The 18,712-nt window shown below is 57.5% G+C and overlaps 1 protein-coding gene across 16 annotated transcripts in view; it reads right to left on the minus strand.

The window, feature by feature from the left end:
* The window catches only part of RAPGEF1 (Rap guanine nucleotide exchange factor 1), a 134,554-nt gene that overhangs the window by 18,376 nt on the left and 97,466 nt on the right, over positions 1-18,712 (minus strand). For 4 of the 16 annotated variants that reach the window (XM_043469896.1, XM_043469900.1, XM_043469894.1 and 1 more), the window contains 4 exons: positions 16,736-16,938; positions 14,381-14,680; positions 2,723-2,995; positions 1,193-1,273 (listed from right to left, as the gene is read on the minus strand). In XM_043469896.1, coding sequence (XP_043325831.1) covers positions 1,193-1,273; positions 2,723-2,995; positions 14,381-14,680; positions 16,736-16,938 — 857 coding nt within the window. The remainder of the gene's footprint in view (positions 1-1,192; positions 1,274-2,722; positions 2,996-14,380; positions 14,681-16,735; positions 16,939-18,712) is intronic. The other 12 variants (XM_043469905.1, XM_043469904.1, XM_043469901.1 and 9 more) reach the window with 7 other exon arrangements.

Consider the following 18,712-nt stretch of genomic DNA (forward strand, 5'->3'; position numbering starts at 1 on the left):
GTGCCTGGGCACAAGAGAAACAGAGACTGTGGGGAGGGATGGGGCCTGCCCCCGAGCCCAGCGCTGAAGGCTGCGGCCCTGCCGCTGTGCCCGGGGGTGTGCAGCACACCTCTGCTGACAGATGCCCTCTGCACCGCAGTGCTCGCCTGACCCCGTCACGCTTCCCAAGGACCTCGCTGCTCAGGCGCACAAGGCAGCCCCTCCCCTCCTCCAGCGCCCTGGCTCCTTCCCAGGAACCTGGCCCACCCCTCTCAGTGATCACACGGCCCTGGCACCCCTGGTCTGCCGCCCAGGCTGCAACAGAGAAGGGGGGGCCCGGGGGGGAACACAAAGATGCAGAAACGTCCTCATGGAGGGTCACAGGGGGAGGGGAGCCCTGGAAGGTCAGCCTGGGACGGGCTCCGTGTACAGAGGCTGGCCTGGAAGATGCAGGGGACACTCGGGGAAAAACAGCTCCCAGGGACCAGGCTGGATCCCACTGGAGTGGGAACTCCACTGCATTCTACAACTTGCTAATTCCTAAAGTGGGGCCTGCTTGTGTGGATATCTGAGGTGCTACGGGGGTCATCACAATGAGAGTGACCATGCTTTCAATGGCTGGGCCCTTTGAGCTGACCCCAGAGGAGGACGGAGTACCCTCAGGGTGCCCCTCTAGGGACTGGACCTGGCTCAGGGTGGGGAGAGTTATTCTGGAAAGTTCTGCACTTGCTCATGTTTTGCTGCAGCAAAACTTGGAGAGCTGACTGGGACTGGGACAGCAGAAGACCAGGGTGATCACGATGGTGTGAGACCTGGGGGGCCCCCCAGCTGCCCTGGGAGCAGGGGTGCAGACGGGGAGCATGCTGGGGGAAAGGTGTTGGTTTGGAAAGCTTGGTGCGGGAGAGAGGAATCCCTGCCTGAGGACGGACAGGAGACAGGCCTCAACACCGGATGATGGGGCGGAAAGAAATCCCTGAGAGTAGCTAGCCAGGACTGAGCCGGCTGCTCTGTGATTTCCAGCAGGCCTGCCGGCCAGGCTGCAGGGGACCCACACGCGGAAGCGAAAGCAAAGAAAGCTCCACCAGAAGCTCCGTCTTCTCCCTGCGGAGCCAAGTCAGCCCCAGGCCGGGCATGAGCGGGAGCCCCAGGCTGACTGGAACAGGGCCGAGCCGCAGGCCTGGCCGCATGCACGAGGCAGCCCGAGGTTACTTACTCCTCGAGGGCGGGCCAGCTCCTCGCCGCTCTGGCCAGAGCAATACAGACTGACGTAGTCCCCCTCATAGGCGTGCTCGCTCTGGGGGAGACAGGGTGAGAGATACCCATCTGTGATGGCCCCGCCAGGCTGGCCCTGACTGGGATGCTCTTTCTCAAGGAGGGGAGGATGGTCCCTGGGGACCCTTCCCAGGGTCAGGGGACAAAGCTGTTTTTGCTACTGCCTGCCTCTGTCAGAGGGGACCCAGGTTTCCTGCTGGAGCTTCTCCAAAGACGTCAAGGGCACTTTGGCCCTCAAAGTGCCCTGGAGGAGGTGTACTCCTCTGTGCTCTGCTGTAGCAGGGACAGTAGGGGCTGCAGCATGGGACAGGGGGCAGTCATGGAGGGCGGGGGGATGGGGGGCAATCACAGAGGGAAAGAGGATGGGGGGCAATCATGGGAGGGAGGGAGGGAGGACGGGGGATGGGGGCAATCACAGAGGGAAAGAGGATGGGGGGCAATCATGGGAGGGAGGGAGGGAGGACGGGGGATGGGGGGCAATCACAGAGGGAAAGAGGGTGGGGGGCAATCATGGGAGGGAGGGAGGACAGGGGATGGGGGGCAATCACAGAGGGAAAGAGGATGGGGGGCAATCATGGGAGGGAGGGAGGGAGGACGGGGGATGGGGGCAATCACAGAGGGCGGCGGACAGGGGGCAGTCACGGAGGGCGGGGGGTGGGGGTGATCATGGAGGGTGGGTGGATGTGGGACGGGGGGTGATCATAGAGGGCAAGAGGACAGGGGATGGGGGCAATCACGGACGGCAGAGGACGGGGGGCAATCATGGAGGATGGGGCACGGGGGACGAAGGGCAGTCATGGAGGATGGGGGGTCGGGGGCAATCACAGAGGGCAGGGGACAGGGGGCAGTCACGGAAGGCAGGGGACAGGGGCAATCATGGAGGGTGGGTGGACATGGGACAGGGACGATCATAGAGGGCAAGAGGACGGGGGTGGGGGGCGATCACGGATGGCAGGAGAGCATCCCCACGCTGGGGGGCCGGCTGCAGGCGCCTGCACTTGTCCTGCCCCGTCCCCCCGTCCCCGTGCACAGCAGCCTTGTCCTGAGCCCGGAGGAGGCACTGAAGCCCGCCTGACCCACGGCAAGCAGGCCCCCATCCTCAGTACCACAGCAACTCAACACGCAACTGCCCCTGGGCCGTCGGAGACCTCTGTGCCCTTCTCTAGAAACCCCTAACCACATGAAAAACCAGCAGCATTTATATCTCATGATTATGACAACAGATCATCTCTAAGTGGCCACTAACCCATCTGTGGAAAATGAGATCCTAGTTTGCTGGGAATCCACACAGAAGGTTTGCTTTCTGCTCTGGAAGCTGACAGGCTACCATCTCAGCGGGGGACCTGCGCACCCCTCAGCCCAGCCACAGCGCGACAGGGCCCACGCCAGCAATGGCCTCGAGAGCGAGGGCGGGTGGAGGCTTTCCTGGAGCGGGCAGCCCCGTGTGGAGGCGTGCGTGTTGAGTTCTCACCGAAGGCGTCTGGGGCGAGTCAGTGAAAGAGGTTTCGGAAGGAAGGCAGACAGTGTTCCCGTGAAAGCTGCTCTCCTGAGAAGACGAGAGAAGCCCGTCCAGGGTGCTGGGAGGCAGACTGGCCACGGGTGGCACGGCTAAATCAGAGCTCTGAGACTGGTGGACAGGTGGGAAGTGTGGAGAGGAAGAGGAGGTAGACGGAAGGAAAGGCTGGACGGAAGCTTGGCTGTGAGGCACGAAATCCTGCGAGTAGGACCTAAACACAGACTTGTACTGCAGGGTCAGAGTGGGACACAGACACGCACACGAGAGGAGGGAAGAAGAAAACAGACAAGAGAAAAAGTCGTTAGATTAACTTGGCTGAGCCGTGACGGGCCGATCACAGTCTTTCGAACGAAGACACCGCTCAGGCCATGCCACCCCTGTGGCCCTCTGGCTGGAGGCCCCCCCACCCTGGCCTGGCGGCCCCTTGAGAAGAGCCTGAAGACCACCCAGAGCTGCCCACAGTGTCCACACAGGGGGATGCAGTGCACCCCACCACACACTGTGGGGGGGGGGGTCCCATCCTCTGTCAGAAAATCAAACCTATGTGGTCCTGTCTATGCCGACTGTCCTTCCAGGAACCTCATGACTGAACCAAGCGTGTGCAGACACCTGGTCACATTTACTCATTTTGAGTTTTTTTTGATGAATCTGATTTTAGTCCTTGAAAGTCAAATACCACAAGCCTTTTCAATATGGTAGTCACTTCAAATCCTTTGGAAGGGAAGTGATAGGCTTTAAAAATGGTTGAAAGAATTGTGCTCCCAAAACACTAAAAATTTCTGAGTGCATTTCCTTTTCTGCCCATCTTTTTTCTTTCGTTTTCTTTCTTTAACAGATGAAGTGCAACGCCCTTCTGTTGACGGCCCCCTTAGGACCGCAAGGCTCTGCTCTCCGAGGGTCCCATCATGAGAGAAAAGGCTTAAGTCAGGCTGGGCAGAGAGCAGAGCCCGTGAGCACAGACTCAGGCCCGGGCTCTGCTGTGGAAGGAGGGTCGGAGACCACCAGCTAACAGTCCCCTCGGGTGGCCAGGCCTGCCCACTGTCCTAGAGAAACAGGGACGACTGTGCGGCAGGGGCTGAGTTTGAAGCCCCTGCCAGGCTCACTTCCCACCATAAGGGGCTGGAACTTGACAAAAGCCCGTCCAAAAAACAAACAGGCACACCGCTCGCTCAGCTGTCTTCTCTACATTCTGGCATAGGATTTTTTTTTTGGTGAGGTGTGTGGGATCTTAGTTCCCTGATCAGGGGTTAAATCTGGGCCCCTGGCAGTGAAAGCAAGGAGTCCTAACCACTGGACCACCAGGAAGTACCCGGCACAGGATTTTTGAAATCCTGAAATGGAGCAAGAAGAAATGAAGTCCTAAACTAACGGGAGGCTAAAGCCACTCATTCCTTTAGGGCTTCTCTAAAGCTGCACTTCAACCTGGAGGGAGAGCTGCTGTCACTCAAGGGACAAGCACACCCCTCTCTGCGCCACCCCCCATCCCCCGGGCTGTAGATCAGAGTTCGGAGCTCCCCGCTCCTTGGTGAGGCCACAAGCCCCATGGTTGTTGGTTTATATCCGACCCAAGGTACCTGCCTAAAAACTGACTGTCCTCACACATTTTACTCCCACCTAATTCAGAAGCTCAAGGCCAACCCAGACACACAGGGGAACACATGAAGAAGCACAGTGCCGACAATGAGGCCTGGGTTCCTGTTGGTCCCATCTGTCCACGTGCCTTCTTTGGGGAAAAGCCTGCAGCGGCGGAGCCCGGGCTCAGCTGTCCTCCCCCCGGGACCGTGGAGCCTGAGCGTCCATGGGGCACCCTCCTCAGGGCCAGGGGCCACCACCTTCCGTCTGACCTCTCAGAGCAGCCGTCCAAGCCAGGGCCTTGCTGGGGGTGACCGAGGTGTGGCGTGTGTCTGGCTTTGGGGGCTGTTTCACCTCTGGAGGATGCTCCCCCCACAGCCACAGGGAGGCGCTCTCACTGGCAGAGAAGTTGCCCGAAGAAGACCAGTGAAATGCATCAGCTGAGGTAGGGGACGGCTCAGCCGGTCCTGGGAGACTGTCTGAGGGACCCCCGTGCCAGCCATTCTGGGGCAGTGGCTGCAGACTCCCGCAGGAGTCCGGCCCCCAGGCCTGCCAGATGCTCACTCCCACGCACAGGGGCCTCTTTCCTGGCCACGACTCTGCCTCGCTCATGATTCACCTCTGGTGCTGCTATGATCGGAATGTTGGTGCCCCCCCCCCGAAATCTATATGTTGAAATCCTCACCCCCAACTCCCCGCCAGATGCTGGGGTCTGTGCTACAGAAAAGAGGCTCTACCCTCTGCCACATGAGGACCAAGAAAAGTCCGCGACCAGGAAAAGGGCCTCGCCCAACCATACTGGGCCGGGATCTTCTGGCCTCTGGAGCTGCGAGAAACACACTTGCTGTTATAAGCCACCCAGGCTGCAGTAATCTGTTACAGCAGCCAGAACGAACCAGGCCAAATGCCGGCTCTGGGGTCCTGAAGTGTGCTGACACCCCCCCATCCCTGAAGCGTGAAAATGCATAGAGCACTGGAGTGGGCCCTGCAGTAACCAAGCCCTAATTTACACACACACACACACACACACACAGCAGGTACCTTTTCTGGGAGCTGAGACAACTGCTGAGAGGGCACGTGCTCAAGTCATATAGACCTGCACCTGGGTCCTGAGCTCTCTACGTGTGACCTCGGGCAGGGGGTGTGAGTTCTGGAGCCTCAGTCTCTTCCTCTTTAAACCGGGGCTGGAAACAGCAGTTCCTCCCTCCCAGGGGCTCTGTGTGCGTTTACTGAGACGCCCTGTAAGTTTGGCTGGGTGACAAGCAATCAGCGTCAGCTCTCCTCTCCTGCCCTCCAAAATACCCTTAGGAGTGCCTCGAAAAACAGAGCCGAGGCGTTTAATTAACTCAGTACATACTTACTGAATGAGGGAATGTTTAGGAACGGATCCTAACGCTGTTATTAACCAAGGTGCCCAGAATGTTGCCCGACTCAGCAGTGTCTCGACAGTGGGTGCGGGGGGTCATGGGCAAGCTGCCCTGGCTGCGCAGGTGCGGGTCTGCAGGGGAGGCCACCGAGGGTGAGGACAGCAGAGGAGCGGGGCGGCTGCCCGGAGAAGGGAAGGAGGGTGGGCGTCTCTGGGACAGAGTGGCTGGCTGCCCTGCCCTCCTTCCCTCAGCAACATAGTTGTTGGTTGAGCTGGGCTCAGCTCTGGTATTCAAGCTATGCGGTCCTGCTGGGACAGCAGCCAGGCCTGAACATCACCTTCAGGGGGCGGTGGGGGGGGGGGGGAACGGGGAAGATGCACGGCTGCTCTCTAATCACCACCAGGCCGGTCCCTCCCGGCCTCTGCAGGCTCATGCCTGTACCGCAGTCAACAAATCCGGTATCCACCACCTCCGCTGAGCAGTGTTTCCAGGCCCTTTAAGATCACATTTATTTCACAAGGGCAGGGAGAACGCAGGGCTGGCCATGGAGCAGAAAACACGCCTTCCCCACAGCCTGGAGTCTATTTTAGGATCTGGCTGGTGCTGGGCTTTGCTGCTGCGCTCTGCGGCAGGAATTTTTATTTATAGCCGGAGTAAGACTGTCTGGGCCCAGGAGTCTATAATGGGACAGGCTGCCTGTTGGGAGGTGGCATGTTTCTGCAGAAGATCTATGCGTGCTGCTCGAGTGACTTCTGAGGAGAAGCAGTTGGAAGAGGGGCACTGGGCCCCCAGCATCAGCCCTGATCTCAGTCAAAGCGCCAGCAAGAGCCATCTCATGATGGTGGGGATGACAGCTATTCTCACTGAAGGCGTCCCGCTGGGCAGATGAGGTGCTGAAGGTTTTATGTGAACCACCTCATTTACTCTGCACCAAGTTATGATCCTCCTTACAAAGATACAGAGATCTCTTCTCTACGTGTCTGACGTGTATGTCAGGCCTTGGCTCACTGCCTCTTGCAGGCTGGTCATCACTTGGGAGGTCTCTGAGTGGAGTGAGCAGACCAGACCTCGCAGAGCTGCAGGATCGCAAGCTTAGGGCCTGTCACGTGCCCAGAGTGCTCCCTGAGTGTGACGGAGCCGTCCCAGCACCACCTCTGCCGAGGTGAGCCCAGCCATGGCTTACTAGGTCCATGGCTGCCCCTTCCAGCCTGTCTCTGCATCTTCGTAAGGAGGATTGTAACTTGGTACAGAGACATAGGAGCCACCAACCCACTCTTCGACCTACACACCTGAACGAACCACCGAGAGTCTTCTGGATGTAAAGGAGGAGGGCAACTGCCTGGATGTGTGGCCTTGATGTGCTAGGTAGCAGAGCTTCCTGAAGCGGGCCAGGCACCCTTTTCAGTGCCACTTCCTTTCCATTAAATCCTGGCATGAAAGATGACTGGGGACAGGCCCTGCGCTGTGTTGGCAAGAAAGCAGGAAAGTAGATCTTCATAAGGAAACTTCTGATTCCTCAACATGACAGACATTTCATCTAATCCCTGTGATTATCAGAAGGCCAGGGCCCAGAGGAGGCGGTCAGCGTGCCAGCAGCCAAGGGCTGAGGCTGCAGGCCAGAGGACCTTGACTGTTACAGCTACTCCAGGGTGACTTGGGCAGGCCCCAAGCTCTGGAGAACATCCAGCCCTGCCAATCACAGCAACTGCACGGTGACTCGGGCGCCACGCTCTGGAGAACGTCCAGCCCTACCAATCACGGGAAATGCGCTCATCTGAGTGAATGGACTGACTGTCGCCACCAAGTGTTTGTACACTCTTGGCTCCACCAAGGCTCGTGACGCTACTTAGCTTGGACAGCTTGTTTGGGGGCTTAAAGTTTTATCCCTCATTTGTGAGAAAACATATTCAAAGGAGCTGCAATTCAAGGGTGGTTTGGTCCTTCTTCTCCTATAGTGAGCCAGTGGGAACTATAGCCCAGGGCCAGTCCTGGGCTCAGCGGACGTGTCCTTCAAATAGGGCCTGTGAGTGTCCACACAATGTGGGCCTCAGTTATTTCTCTTGGAAGAAAGTAAAGCTTTTAGCTGCTGCAAAACACACAGCCTTGATTTCCTGGGGCAGGATCTCCTGGAAACCACCACACCTGATTCAGTTCTCAGATGGGACATGACCATTCCGAGGTCACCAGGAAGGACCCTTGATAACAGTCCTTCTCGCTCCAAGGGGCAAACTGGCCACAAGACTGCCTGTCTCCTCTCTCCTTCCTGCTCCCAGTTAACTACATGTTTATGAAAGCCGTCTTAGGCCCGGAGGGAACTTCCTTCTTTGAGATGCCTGTGTTAATTTATAATTACTACATGTTAGATAATGTCAAAAGCGGAGTTTCTGAAGCCAAGTGGCAGGGTCGTAGGCCGATACTGTGAGCTCCTGCACCCGAGGCGAGGGGAGACACTGCTGTGGGTCCCGTTGTGTGAACAAGGAGACAGCACTCAGCTCGCCCAAGGAAGGCAATGTCGACGTCACGTGTGTCCAAAAAATGCCTTCTCTCTTTTCAAATAAACTTCTTGGTGGAGTCTTTTTAAATTCATTTAAAATTCTAATTTGTAATTCTACAACAAAGGATGTAGAAGAACAAAAATGTTCTGCTCAGGAGAACTTGAGGACAAGTGAAAGCAGAAATTTACTATGCTTCCTCTCATGTTTCATGCTTTTGCATTTGAATCACAAGATTTTCCTTGAAAAACACTACATTTTTGGCCAATGGTTTCATGGCTAATTACATTTTTGTGAGAACCTCCAATACATCTTGAGATGCTCTGTATATTCCTTAAATATTAACCTTAGGGCTTCCCTGGTGGCTCAGTGGTAAAGAATCTGCCTGCCAATGCAGGAGACACGGGTTCTATCCCTGCTCCAGGAAGATCCCACATGCTGCAGAGCAACTGAGCCCATGCTCTAGAGCCCGGGAACCACAACTATGAGCCCACGTGCCACCACTGCTGACGTCTGTGTGTCCTAGAGCCAGTGCAACAAGAGAAGCCACTGCAATGGGAAGCGACAGCACAACTAGAGGGTACCCCCCGCTCACTGCAACTAGAGAAAAGCCTGCACAGCCACGGAGACCCAGCACTGACAAAAAGAAATAAAAAAATAAAATCATTTTAAGAAATGCTTCCCTGCATTAAAAAAAGAAACATTAACCTCGATAACGTCAACTCTTCATAGGAAGATTTAGTACAGATTCCACAGTGATCTGAATTTAGTTCTAGAAATACAACTCCACTATTTTTTTTACTCAGTGTGGCTTTATGCAGCACGACAGGGGCTCTAACTCACACCTACTCTTAGCACTCTACGGAGAGCCTGCGGCTACACTCTGTCCCGCGTCAGAACACTGTCAGGACAAAAAAAGCGCATCTCTTGATGTCTGGCCTGTGCACAGGCTTTTCTTTCTTCTGAGCCTTCTTGGGTCTCAACGCTTACTGGTCAATGAATAATTCATAAATGTCAACCTGACACTGTACTTTTCATGAGGGGGATCTGATTCTAACCTCAGCTCTGACTTAAAACTCTTAGCTAGTGGTTCAGCTTCTCCAGTCTGGTGTCTATCTCCAGGATGTGGGTAAACATTCCATCACAGAGCAGGAGGGAAGGGCCCCTGACAAGTTGACAAGCAGCCTGAAATCACAAGAGTAAAAGCAACCATCAGCGCGTGGCCAGCACCCTCAGGGGTCTTGTCACACAGGACCTTCCCAGGGATCTGGGGGCCTTGTGGTCCCTAACCAGAGGGCTGTCATGGACTGAGTCAGCTGTAGGCATCAGCGAGGGGAGGCAGAGAAGTACCTGTCTGAAGTTAGTCTGCGAGCGCTGACTGCCCACAACGACATGAGCACCAACAAGAGTCAGGGAGTCTTCAGGAGGAGGGACAGAAACAGAGGGGGCGGAGCAGCCGCCTTGGCGGGCCCCCAGGACAAGATCCCTGAGCCGTGGTCCTTGGCCCTTGGGTGTCCACCGCAGGCGAGGTGGGCTCACCCTGGGCTCAGGGTGGGGGCCTGACACAGAGCCAGGCTTCTACCTCTACCTGAGTGGGTTAGGAGCCCCCAAGAGTGCTGGCCCACCCATGCCTCCTTCTTACAAGGCCGTGTCTGGGCTCGGAATGGCAGTGAACTCGGAGGTCACACTTCAGGGAAGCGCTGGCCACACAGGCACCTGGTTATTGAAGAAGGGCAGAAAGGCACGGGGGAACTTTCTGGAGGAGCCACATTAAATTTCAAGGGCCCAGCAGACCGGAAAAGCCTGTGAAGATCTCAGGCCAGACTCAGAGGGGCCTACAAAGACTCCTGCGCGGCTGGCACAACAGCCCTGCTTTTCCTACTGCTGACGGTGCTGGGGGCCACTCTCTAGGAAACCCTGGAACGGAACAAAGTGCCCAAGAGAGGTCAACTCAGAGACAAACCTGCCTGCCTTGGGCCCCCGGTGCTGCCCACAGACCCTCCTCTCTCAGAGTTAAGTTCGCTCTGACCAGGCGGGAAGCCAGTGAGGAAAAGATGATGTCAGGAAGACACAGGGACAGAAGGGGGATGTGGGAGCCTACTTAACCAGCAGGAGGACATACCTGCTGTGGTCCACAGTCTTCCTTCCTATCTCCCTCCCTCCCCTGCTGTGGTCCACAGTCTTCCTTCCTATCTCCCTCTCCTTCCGTTTGGCCTTTCGACCTTTGTCTCAGTGATGGTTGATGACAGGAGGCCAAGGAGCAGGGCGGAAAGAGCGAGCCTCTCCTGGGGCAGGGTCCTAGAAGGGCCTGTGTGCTGCAGCATAGAAGCCTGGCCCAGCTCTCAGAGGATCACGGCCAACGGCTTCACACGCTGTCCCCCTTTAAACTGAAGTCCTCAACAGGACACAAACGACTTTCTTACCCGAAAGATTTTTAAACACAGAAGACAGTTATTATGGGTATTTCTGAAGTTCTTCTTCTGGGTCTTCTAGAAGTTTTGCTTCTCCAGAATCATTTTGGAAGCCAAGATGGTAAAGAAAATATTTCAACAGACTCCTAGCATCCAGCTATATCTCTTGGTGACAGTAAATATCAGTGAGCCAAGAAAGAATAGGCATGGAAGATGGTGGCTTTTGTAACATCAGTGTTGTAATGTCTGGAGGACCAGAAACCCTCATGGTTATTAATAGATTCCCAATAATACCTTGGTCAAGGGTAAAGTGAATATGGACCCAACTCAGAGCTTCCAAGATTTCACCCAACTCACAGCTTCCAAGATTTTGCACCACTAGGGATCAGAATGGAGAAAATGCAAGCCCAAGAAGGGCCACAGTGGGAACAGCAGTGGGAATCCAGGGTGGTAGGGGAAGGACTGGTGCTGGAGGGATGGGAGTTTGGGGAGAGGTGGGAGTCGGGCAGCCAGCACGGGCAAGGCTGCAGTGAGGACAGGGCAGACGGCCATGGGTACAAGTGATGGAGGGAATCCAGGGGCAGGAAGAGGACACCAGCACCACATCTGAGAGGTGTATCTCAGGGGGCCCGTCACTCAAACACTTATCCGTGCCGCCAAGGGGCAGGCATACTGCAAGGCACGAGGGGGCCGGCCGTCCATGCCTGGGGGTGGCTGCACCTAGCTCTTCACATCGTTCTGGCCTCACAGTAACTCATCATTTCCCTGAACACCTTCTTCTACAAAACTGGTCTTAATGTCCCAGATGCCACATGTCTGGGTAGCTGTTCAAGTCTCCTAGAATCATAGTGCATGCCAGGAAGGAAAGGGGGTCTGTGGACTGGGGGCTAAGCAGACCCAGACAAAGATTGTGAAAAGGAGGGTGGGCACCTCCCAGGAACACAAGCAGGAACACGTCTGGGGACAAGCGGGGAAAGAGCGGTCAAAGCTGGGCCCGAGCCCAGAGGGCAGCACCCAGGAGGGAGCAGCAGGTTTTGACTGAGGGGCAGGATGCGCGAAGGGCTGGCTGTTGTCACCCCTTCAGCCGCTCTTCCTGGACCTCAGTCCTGAGAGTTTATACTTGAGACAAGCTTCTACTCCCCACCTTCAGGCAGGTCCCTCACTGACCTTCGTCTCCCTGAAATCTTAACTGGCCTTCAGACCACAACTCAAGCGCCCCCTCCTGACACCGTCCTGCCTCCACTGCCCACAGCCTTCCCCAGACATCTGTGACTCTCACTGCTGTCCATGCCCTGCCTGAATCGGAGTCTCCTTTCCGCTTGACTCACTCTGCCTACTCCCTTGCATGGGCTTCTCAAGGACGACGGGCCGTCCTGCTTGTGCTGGATCCTTCTGGCTGCCTGACCCACACTGGGAGCTGCTCCGTTCTTACCAAAATAAACCTTCCGTGGGATCCCAGGAAAAGTGAGTAAGAATGCTTCTTCAGCACCTCCTTCATTTTAAACTGATCAGTGCAGTGCTCTACAATTCCCTTGGCAAGGTTTTCAATCTTCCTGTTACAAGGCAGAAGTAACAGGTCACTGGGCAAAGAACTTCAGATTTGGTACCTGCTATTTTCCTATGAGGCAGCTCTTGGGAATTCCATGCTGGACTGATGACACAAGTCCAGGGATGAAGGAACAAAGACATTTGGCAATGAAGCGCTGCTCCAAGAGCACATCAAAGCCCTCTGTCTGGGGCTCATCTCAAAATGTAAGCAGAGACTATACATGAAAAACGTACTGGTATTATGGTTAAATAATTTCTCCGGGGTTTCTGCATTTCAGATGTCAAGTATTCCATATATTTAGGCCATTACTAACATCTCTGGAGGGCTGGAGGGGCTTCGCTTCAAGTGAAATAAAGCAACCTTCTTAGCTCACTCCCCTCAGGCTCCTTTGTGGAGCTGGTGCTGAGATGCAGGATGCTGTAAGACTCCTCTGTGTGCTGAGGGGAAAACTATGACATACTCATACCCCAGCTTAATTAAAATGTCCTCGAATTCTTCTTAATTCTATAGTACACAGTCCAGTTCATTCAGTCTTCTCCCCAAACTACTCAAAAGGGATATTGTAGACATTCTTAGGAAAACTTACACTTACTTTCTGTTCACAGAGGGGAAGAGGGAAAAAAACACGTCAAGACCTAGGATTGTCTCAAGGCCAAGTTTTGCAAGATCTGTGAAAAGAGCTGCCGGAGGTGGCTGCTGAAGAAACAGAGGGCGCCTGTGCACCAGAGCCAGGGAGGGATGGGGAGTGGTCCTGCCTCACCCGGCGAGGTCTGGGCGCTAAAGGGAAGACTGCATCCTGAGTTCCCCTCAATGGGGAGGACCAGCTTCACCTGGGTGCTGGGTGGCTCCCAAATATGGAGACCGGACAAGACGACACTGGGAACCCACACTTGGCGAGGGCCCTGACGTCACCAGGTCAACCTGGTCACTCAAGAGGGCAAAGGGAGTCCAGGCAGGTGAAGACATCTGCCCAGGCACTCATGCACAGGACCAGAACAAGCCAAGACTAGAACCCAGGGCTCTTAAGACAAGAGCAATAATGACAGACGTTCCAAGCTTACTACCTGCCTGGAAGTTTCCTGTGATTTTACTTAGTCCTCCCATTCACAGAAGAAGAGGCAAGGAAAAGTGCCACCCCAGAGGACTGAACTCGAGGCCTGGGAGGATGTGGGTCACCTCGGGATGGGTCCACTGAGCTCCCTTGGAAAGTCCTTTCCCAAGCCCTGACACCCAGGGTGTCACTGGATAGAGTTAGCAGGAGGTGGGGGTGGTCAGGTTCTTGAGCAGATGAAGATCCCAGAGGAAGACAGCAGACCTGCGTGGCCTCCAAGGCATCAGCGCCTCCGTGTCTGTAGACACCGCGCCAGCCCTTCTCCTGCCACCCAACCTCCACAGGGTGACCCGTGGAAGGCCCCGCCCAGTGAAGGTTGAGTCCACTCTCCTCCCCAGGCTGCACTGCCTGGGGCCTGACCCAGAGGACGCACACCAGCCCTATGTTGAGATCTTATGATGCCTGCAAGTTCCCATCTGTCTTCCTGGAGCCCAGCCGATTGCCCTGTGAACAAGTCCAGGCTGGCCTGATGTAGCGGACGGGTCAGGAGGGTCACTGCCAGACTAGTCCCCGCTGGAGTGCCAGGGATGTGGGTGAGTCTAGCTCTTGGCAGCCAGGCCTGCCCTGATCAGCACAGCTGTGCTGCTAAGCTGTGTCCTAGGCAAGGCTTCCCTGGTGGCTCAGCTGATAAAGAATCCGCCTGCAATGTGGGAGACCTGGGTTCGATCCCTGGGTTGGGAAGATACCCTGGAGAAGGGAAAGGCTACCCACTCCAGTATTCTGGCCTGGATAATTCCATGGACTGTAGAGTCCATGGGGTCACAAACAATTGGACACAATTGAGCAACTCTCACTTTCCGGCAAGGACAAATGGTTACTGCTTTTTAAGCCACAGGTTTTGGGGTGATTTGTTACGTAGCAAGAGGTAGCGAAAGCTAACTGACGCAGCTCCCTTAACTCCAGCTCCATCATACTGGGTACAGCCTGCTCTGCTTCCTACGTGAGGAATATTCCTTTGTAAGCACAGAACACTACACGGCTGACCCAATACTCAGTAGGAGAACAGAATAAAAAGGCCAAAACATCTCTGCCAGCTTATGCCTAAGTAATGATGCTCTGAGTGTGGCTGCTAACAGTCCCACCCCAACCCACCCCAGCCACTCACACCGACCTTCAGGCCACCTTTCCTGTCTGGGGTCTGTGGAGGGCCGGAGCTGGCGACGGGCAGCAGCACGCATGTCGGGAGGCATCGGCCACGAGGGAAAGGTCTCACTCCCCAGGTTCCCGGTAGCGAGTGCAGGGAGCAACTCACCGAGGGCACAGGTAAGCTGCCGTGCCGGCTGAGAAAGGAGTTAGAGACGGACACACTGATGCCCTGACCGGCACTGCCGTCCTCGGGGGTGAAGGCCACTTTAGTTTGCTGGACACAGTAGGAGACAGAGGAGAAGGAAGAAGCAGCATAGGAGGCCTGCTGGACAGAGGAAGGAGGGAGGAGACAGGGCAGGAGGGAGAAAAGCAGAGAACAGTCAGGCATGTACACATAAAGGAGGCAGGCTGCTACCCGATCTGCTGGGACCTTCCGGAGAGGGACGGCTTCTCGGCCCAGCAAGGGGTCAAGGACATCCGTCAAAGGCGAGCTGGGGGGCGGGTGCCCTCTTCACTCCTGTGTCCACTGGAAGTGCACACTGGAAGATGGAAGGAGTCACGTGGACTTGCGTGTGCACCCCAGCTCCTCCGCTTCCTTAGGGCCCCAGCACTCCTCTGTGGGAGCGACTGCACTTCATGGTGCGGAGCAGGAGCCAGGCGGCCTGGGCCCTAATCTTGGCATGGCCATGGGGGACTGGCTTGGCCTCGGGCATCACATGATGCTCTCTGCACCTCAGGTTTCCGGCAGATGGCTGTGTGCACATAAAGCACCTAGAACCGGGCTGCCCTCAGGGCCCGTGGGCCAACAGGTGTACCTGTCATGCTCACTTCTGTCTGGAAAACAGGGTCACACTTCTTGCAGTGGCACTGGAGAAGGGGCGCCCAGTGGTCACACAGGGGGTGTCACACATGTCTGGGCTTCCACTTCTGCTGCGGGCTTTGAGCCCGTCTCTCCAGCTGTCTCAGCCTCACTTTAAAGAGGGGGTGACAGGGACCATGGGGAGGGGACGTTCACAGGATGTCTGCCCACCCTCCAGGGCCCCCTGGCAGCCTCTCTCCAGAGAGCCCCTTGGACCGCCGCCCCACTGCGAGGTGAGGCGCTGTGCCAGCTCTCACGGGGGCTGGGACTCAGGCGCGTCCCTCAGGGCTCTGTCCCCAGGGCTCGGCTCCTGTGGGAGACAGGACATGGGACAGACAGGACGTCCAGGGCCAGGCGACGGGTACCTGTGCACCCGGCAGGAGGGGCTGAGAGAACCAGATCTCAATGAAACTGGCCCAGCTGTTTAACCAAACATGTTAGCTCAGGGGTCCCTGGGGCAGGCATCTATGTGTCTGTGGTGAACAACAGACACTCACAATCGGGCATATTCAGCTGTCTGTGGGGAGAGCAGGGCAGGCGAAGAGCTGAGACCTGAGCACAGCCGGGGAGACACAGCTGGTCAGTGCAGGACTGGAACCCAGACCCCGGGCCTGAGCCTGGCCCTCCTTCCATGAGACAGGCTGCCCCAGCCCCAGAGGCAACTGTGTGTGGCAAGGCTCGGCGACTCCGGGACCGGGCATGGGCTCAAGGCCCAGTCTCAGGACTGCTGAGGCCCAGGCAGCTTCCAGGAGTGACCTCAGGACCTTCACCGTCTGGCCATCTGCTCCCAGAACAGACAGGACAGCGTCCCCTCACAGAGGATGAAGGCGGCCCTCCCTGGTTAAGACACGAGCAGACCGGCCTGCACGAGAGCAAGACAGCACGTGCAGCTCTGACGGACTGCCCTCCCGGGTGTACTCTTCCTAGAGAGCTCGGCTGGACGGGGCGCTTGGATTCTAGAGCCTGACCACAGTCCATGCGATTAGTAAACTGGTGGCGGAGAGAAGAGGGTTGAGAGGTGTACCCGAGTGCCCCCCGCTGGTTCCAGCGCCTCTCCAGCCTGCCCACAGCTGGAGGGCCCCTCTTGTGCTGTCTACACTGCGTCCTGACGCAGGAGGGGTTTTAAAACAGGAAGGGTGTGCCGGCCCGAAACACAAAGTGGCTCTGTGTCAGCCACCCCGCTTCCACAGAGCTGGTCCTCACTGGGCTGGCCCCGGCTGGGGGGTGCAAGTGGTTGTGCAGTGCTGCCCAGTATGTAAATCGAGTCCACAGATGGCCCCGCACAGAGCCTGCCCTGTGGTTCGATTGACTCCCTCCTTTCAGGGAGGTCTATATTGGAACCACAGAAGAGAGACAGAGAAAAAAAAAAGACTGTCCACAGAGAAAGCAAACATTCTGAATACAAGCCAGTCCCAGCTGCAGGGGCCCGCTCTGGAGGAGGAGCCACTCCTGCAGAGCTAGATTCCAGCAGGAGAGCGGGGCCAGCGTCCCGGGCCTCTGGTGGGGGGTGCCCCCACTTACCAGCTGCCGCTGCTTGGGGGGCAGGGCGGGGGGCGGGGCGAGCTCGTGCGGGGCGTCGCCAGCGCTGAAGGAGTCGTTGAAGCCGTACACCTCCATGAGCAGCTTATTCTTCTGCTGATACACGTGCTCCTTCTGTGGCGTCTGGTAGAACATGGAGGGCTGTGGCTCTGAGTAGTCCTCAAGCAGCTGCATGTAGGCCAGCACTGTGGACACAGAGGGGCCAGGCTGGGTGGGCCGCGCACAGACCCCCGCCCGCCCCGCAGCGGCCAGGGAGAGGGCCCGGGGTACGTCTGCGTGACCACCACGTGGACAGCCGTGTGGAGGCACCGGGACGCTGGGCACCGCCCACGTGTCACGAAGCCTCTGGAGGAGAGGGGGGCGTGGGGGTGGGGCGGGGGGCAGGCTCTGCGGGAACTCCCTTCTTTTCCACTCAAGGTCCCAGTGAACCCGGAACCATGCTAGGAAGCAGCCTATGTTTAGAGAAGCGCAGGGGCGCACCCACTCCTTGCCGAGAAGCCCTCGGGGTTTTCCAGCCTCTTGAGAGCAGAGCCGTGGCCGGGGTGCAGGCTCCTGGGCGCCCTGCCCAAGCCTCCCGCTCTCCGCTCCTGGACCATCCCTGGGGCTTTCCACACGTCTGTCCCGCTTGCTCTTCCTGCAGCCCTGCGAGCCGGATGCTCCCTCCCGAGAGACTCAGGCCCTGATCAACTGGCGTTCACGGAGGCCCCTCACCGCGTTCCCGCCCCAGAAGCCCCTCTCAGCCTGCGCTTCTTCCCTCCTGAGCCCTCCTCACGGCTCCTCACGAGCTAGCTGGGTTTCTCACATTCATCTGATCGTCACTGAGCACCTGCTCCGGGTCAGGCGCTGACCGAGGTGCTGGCACTCCGCAGAGGCCAGCAATGGCTCTTTAACCCATGGGAGGGCTGACCCCCTCCCCAGGGAGACAGAAAACAGGCTGAGATGGGGGGTGTCCCACAGAGGATGGTGAAACAGGGAGGCGAGGGGAGGCGTCTCCAGAATACGGTGAGGATGGGTGGAAGAGTTCCAAGAGGGGCAGAGGCCCCTGGCTGGGACCATGGTCCACAGGGCAGTGCTCCGCGGGGACCCGCATGGTGTGCGGGGCTGTGCGAACCGGGCAAGGATGGGGCCTGAACCACGGAAGGCCCCACCCCAGGAGCTGCCTGTCTCGAGAAGCCAGGAGAAGACACTTTGGGGGGCTGTTCAGGTGAAAGACCTCCATGGGGGTGGGGATGGCGAGAATGGTCTGGCTCAGGAAGAATCGTCAAGTCGGGGACAAGAGAATTTACTGCTTCTCGCTTGAGGGCAGAAGCTGCTGCCCGAGGACGGGACCCTGTGCCTCCCGTCTGCAGCTCTATCACTGGAGCCTCGCACAGCGGTTCCCAGAACCGACGCACGAACAGAACCCGCGGTCCGGCATCCGGCCCTGCAGTGCTGACGCGGCCTGCAGCCCCTGCGGGTCTTGCAGAGCCCGTGCAGGGAGGCAAGAGCCTCCGGTCACCGAGAACGCCGCTCTCCACTTCCGACAAGGCTGTCGGGAAGCTCCTCCTCCAGAGGGACGGACGCTGAGAGCAGAAGTGCTCAGGAGGCGCACAGACCCTCTCCTCCCGAGAAGCCCCTCAGGCAGCCCGAGCCCTGGCCCCTGCCCTCGGACCGGGGAGCCGCCTGCTCCTTCTGCTGGCCCCGTGTGGTGCCACCGCCGGAGCCCTCTCCTCACGCGGGGGCGTCCGTGTGGACCACACTCTCTCATCAAGCGGGGGTGTCCGTGTGGACCGCACCCTTACCTCATGCGGGAGCGTCCATGTGACCGCACCCCCTCTCCTCACGCGGGGGCGTCCGTGTGGACCACACCCCCTCTCCTCACGCAGGGGCGTCCGTGTGGACCGCACCCCCTCTCCTCAAGTGGGGGCGTCCGTGTGGACCGCACCCCCTCTCTTCACGTGGGGGCGTCCGTGTGGACCG

The sequence above is a fragment of the Cervus canadensis genome, chromosome 5 (assembly GCF_019320065.1).
Source record: "Cervus canadensis isolate Bull #8, Minnesota chromosome 5, ASM1932006v1, whole genome shotgun sequence".
NCBI classification, from domain to species: domain Eukaryota; kingdom Metazoa; phylum Chordata; class Mammalia; order Artiodactyla; family Cervidae; genus Cervus; species Cervus canadensis.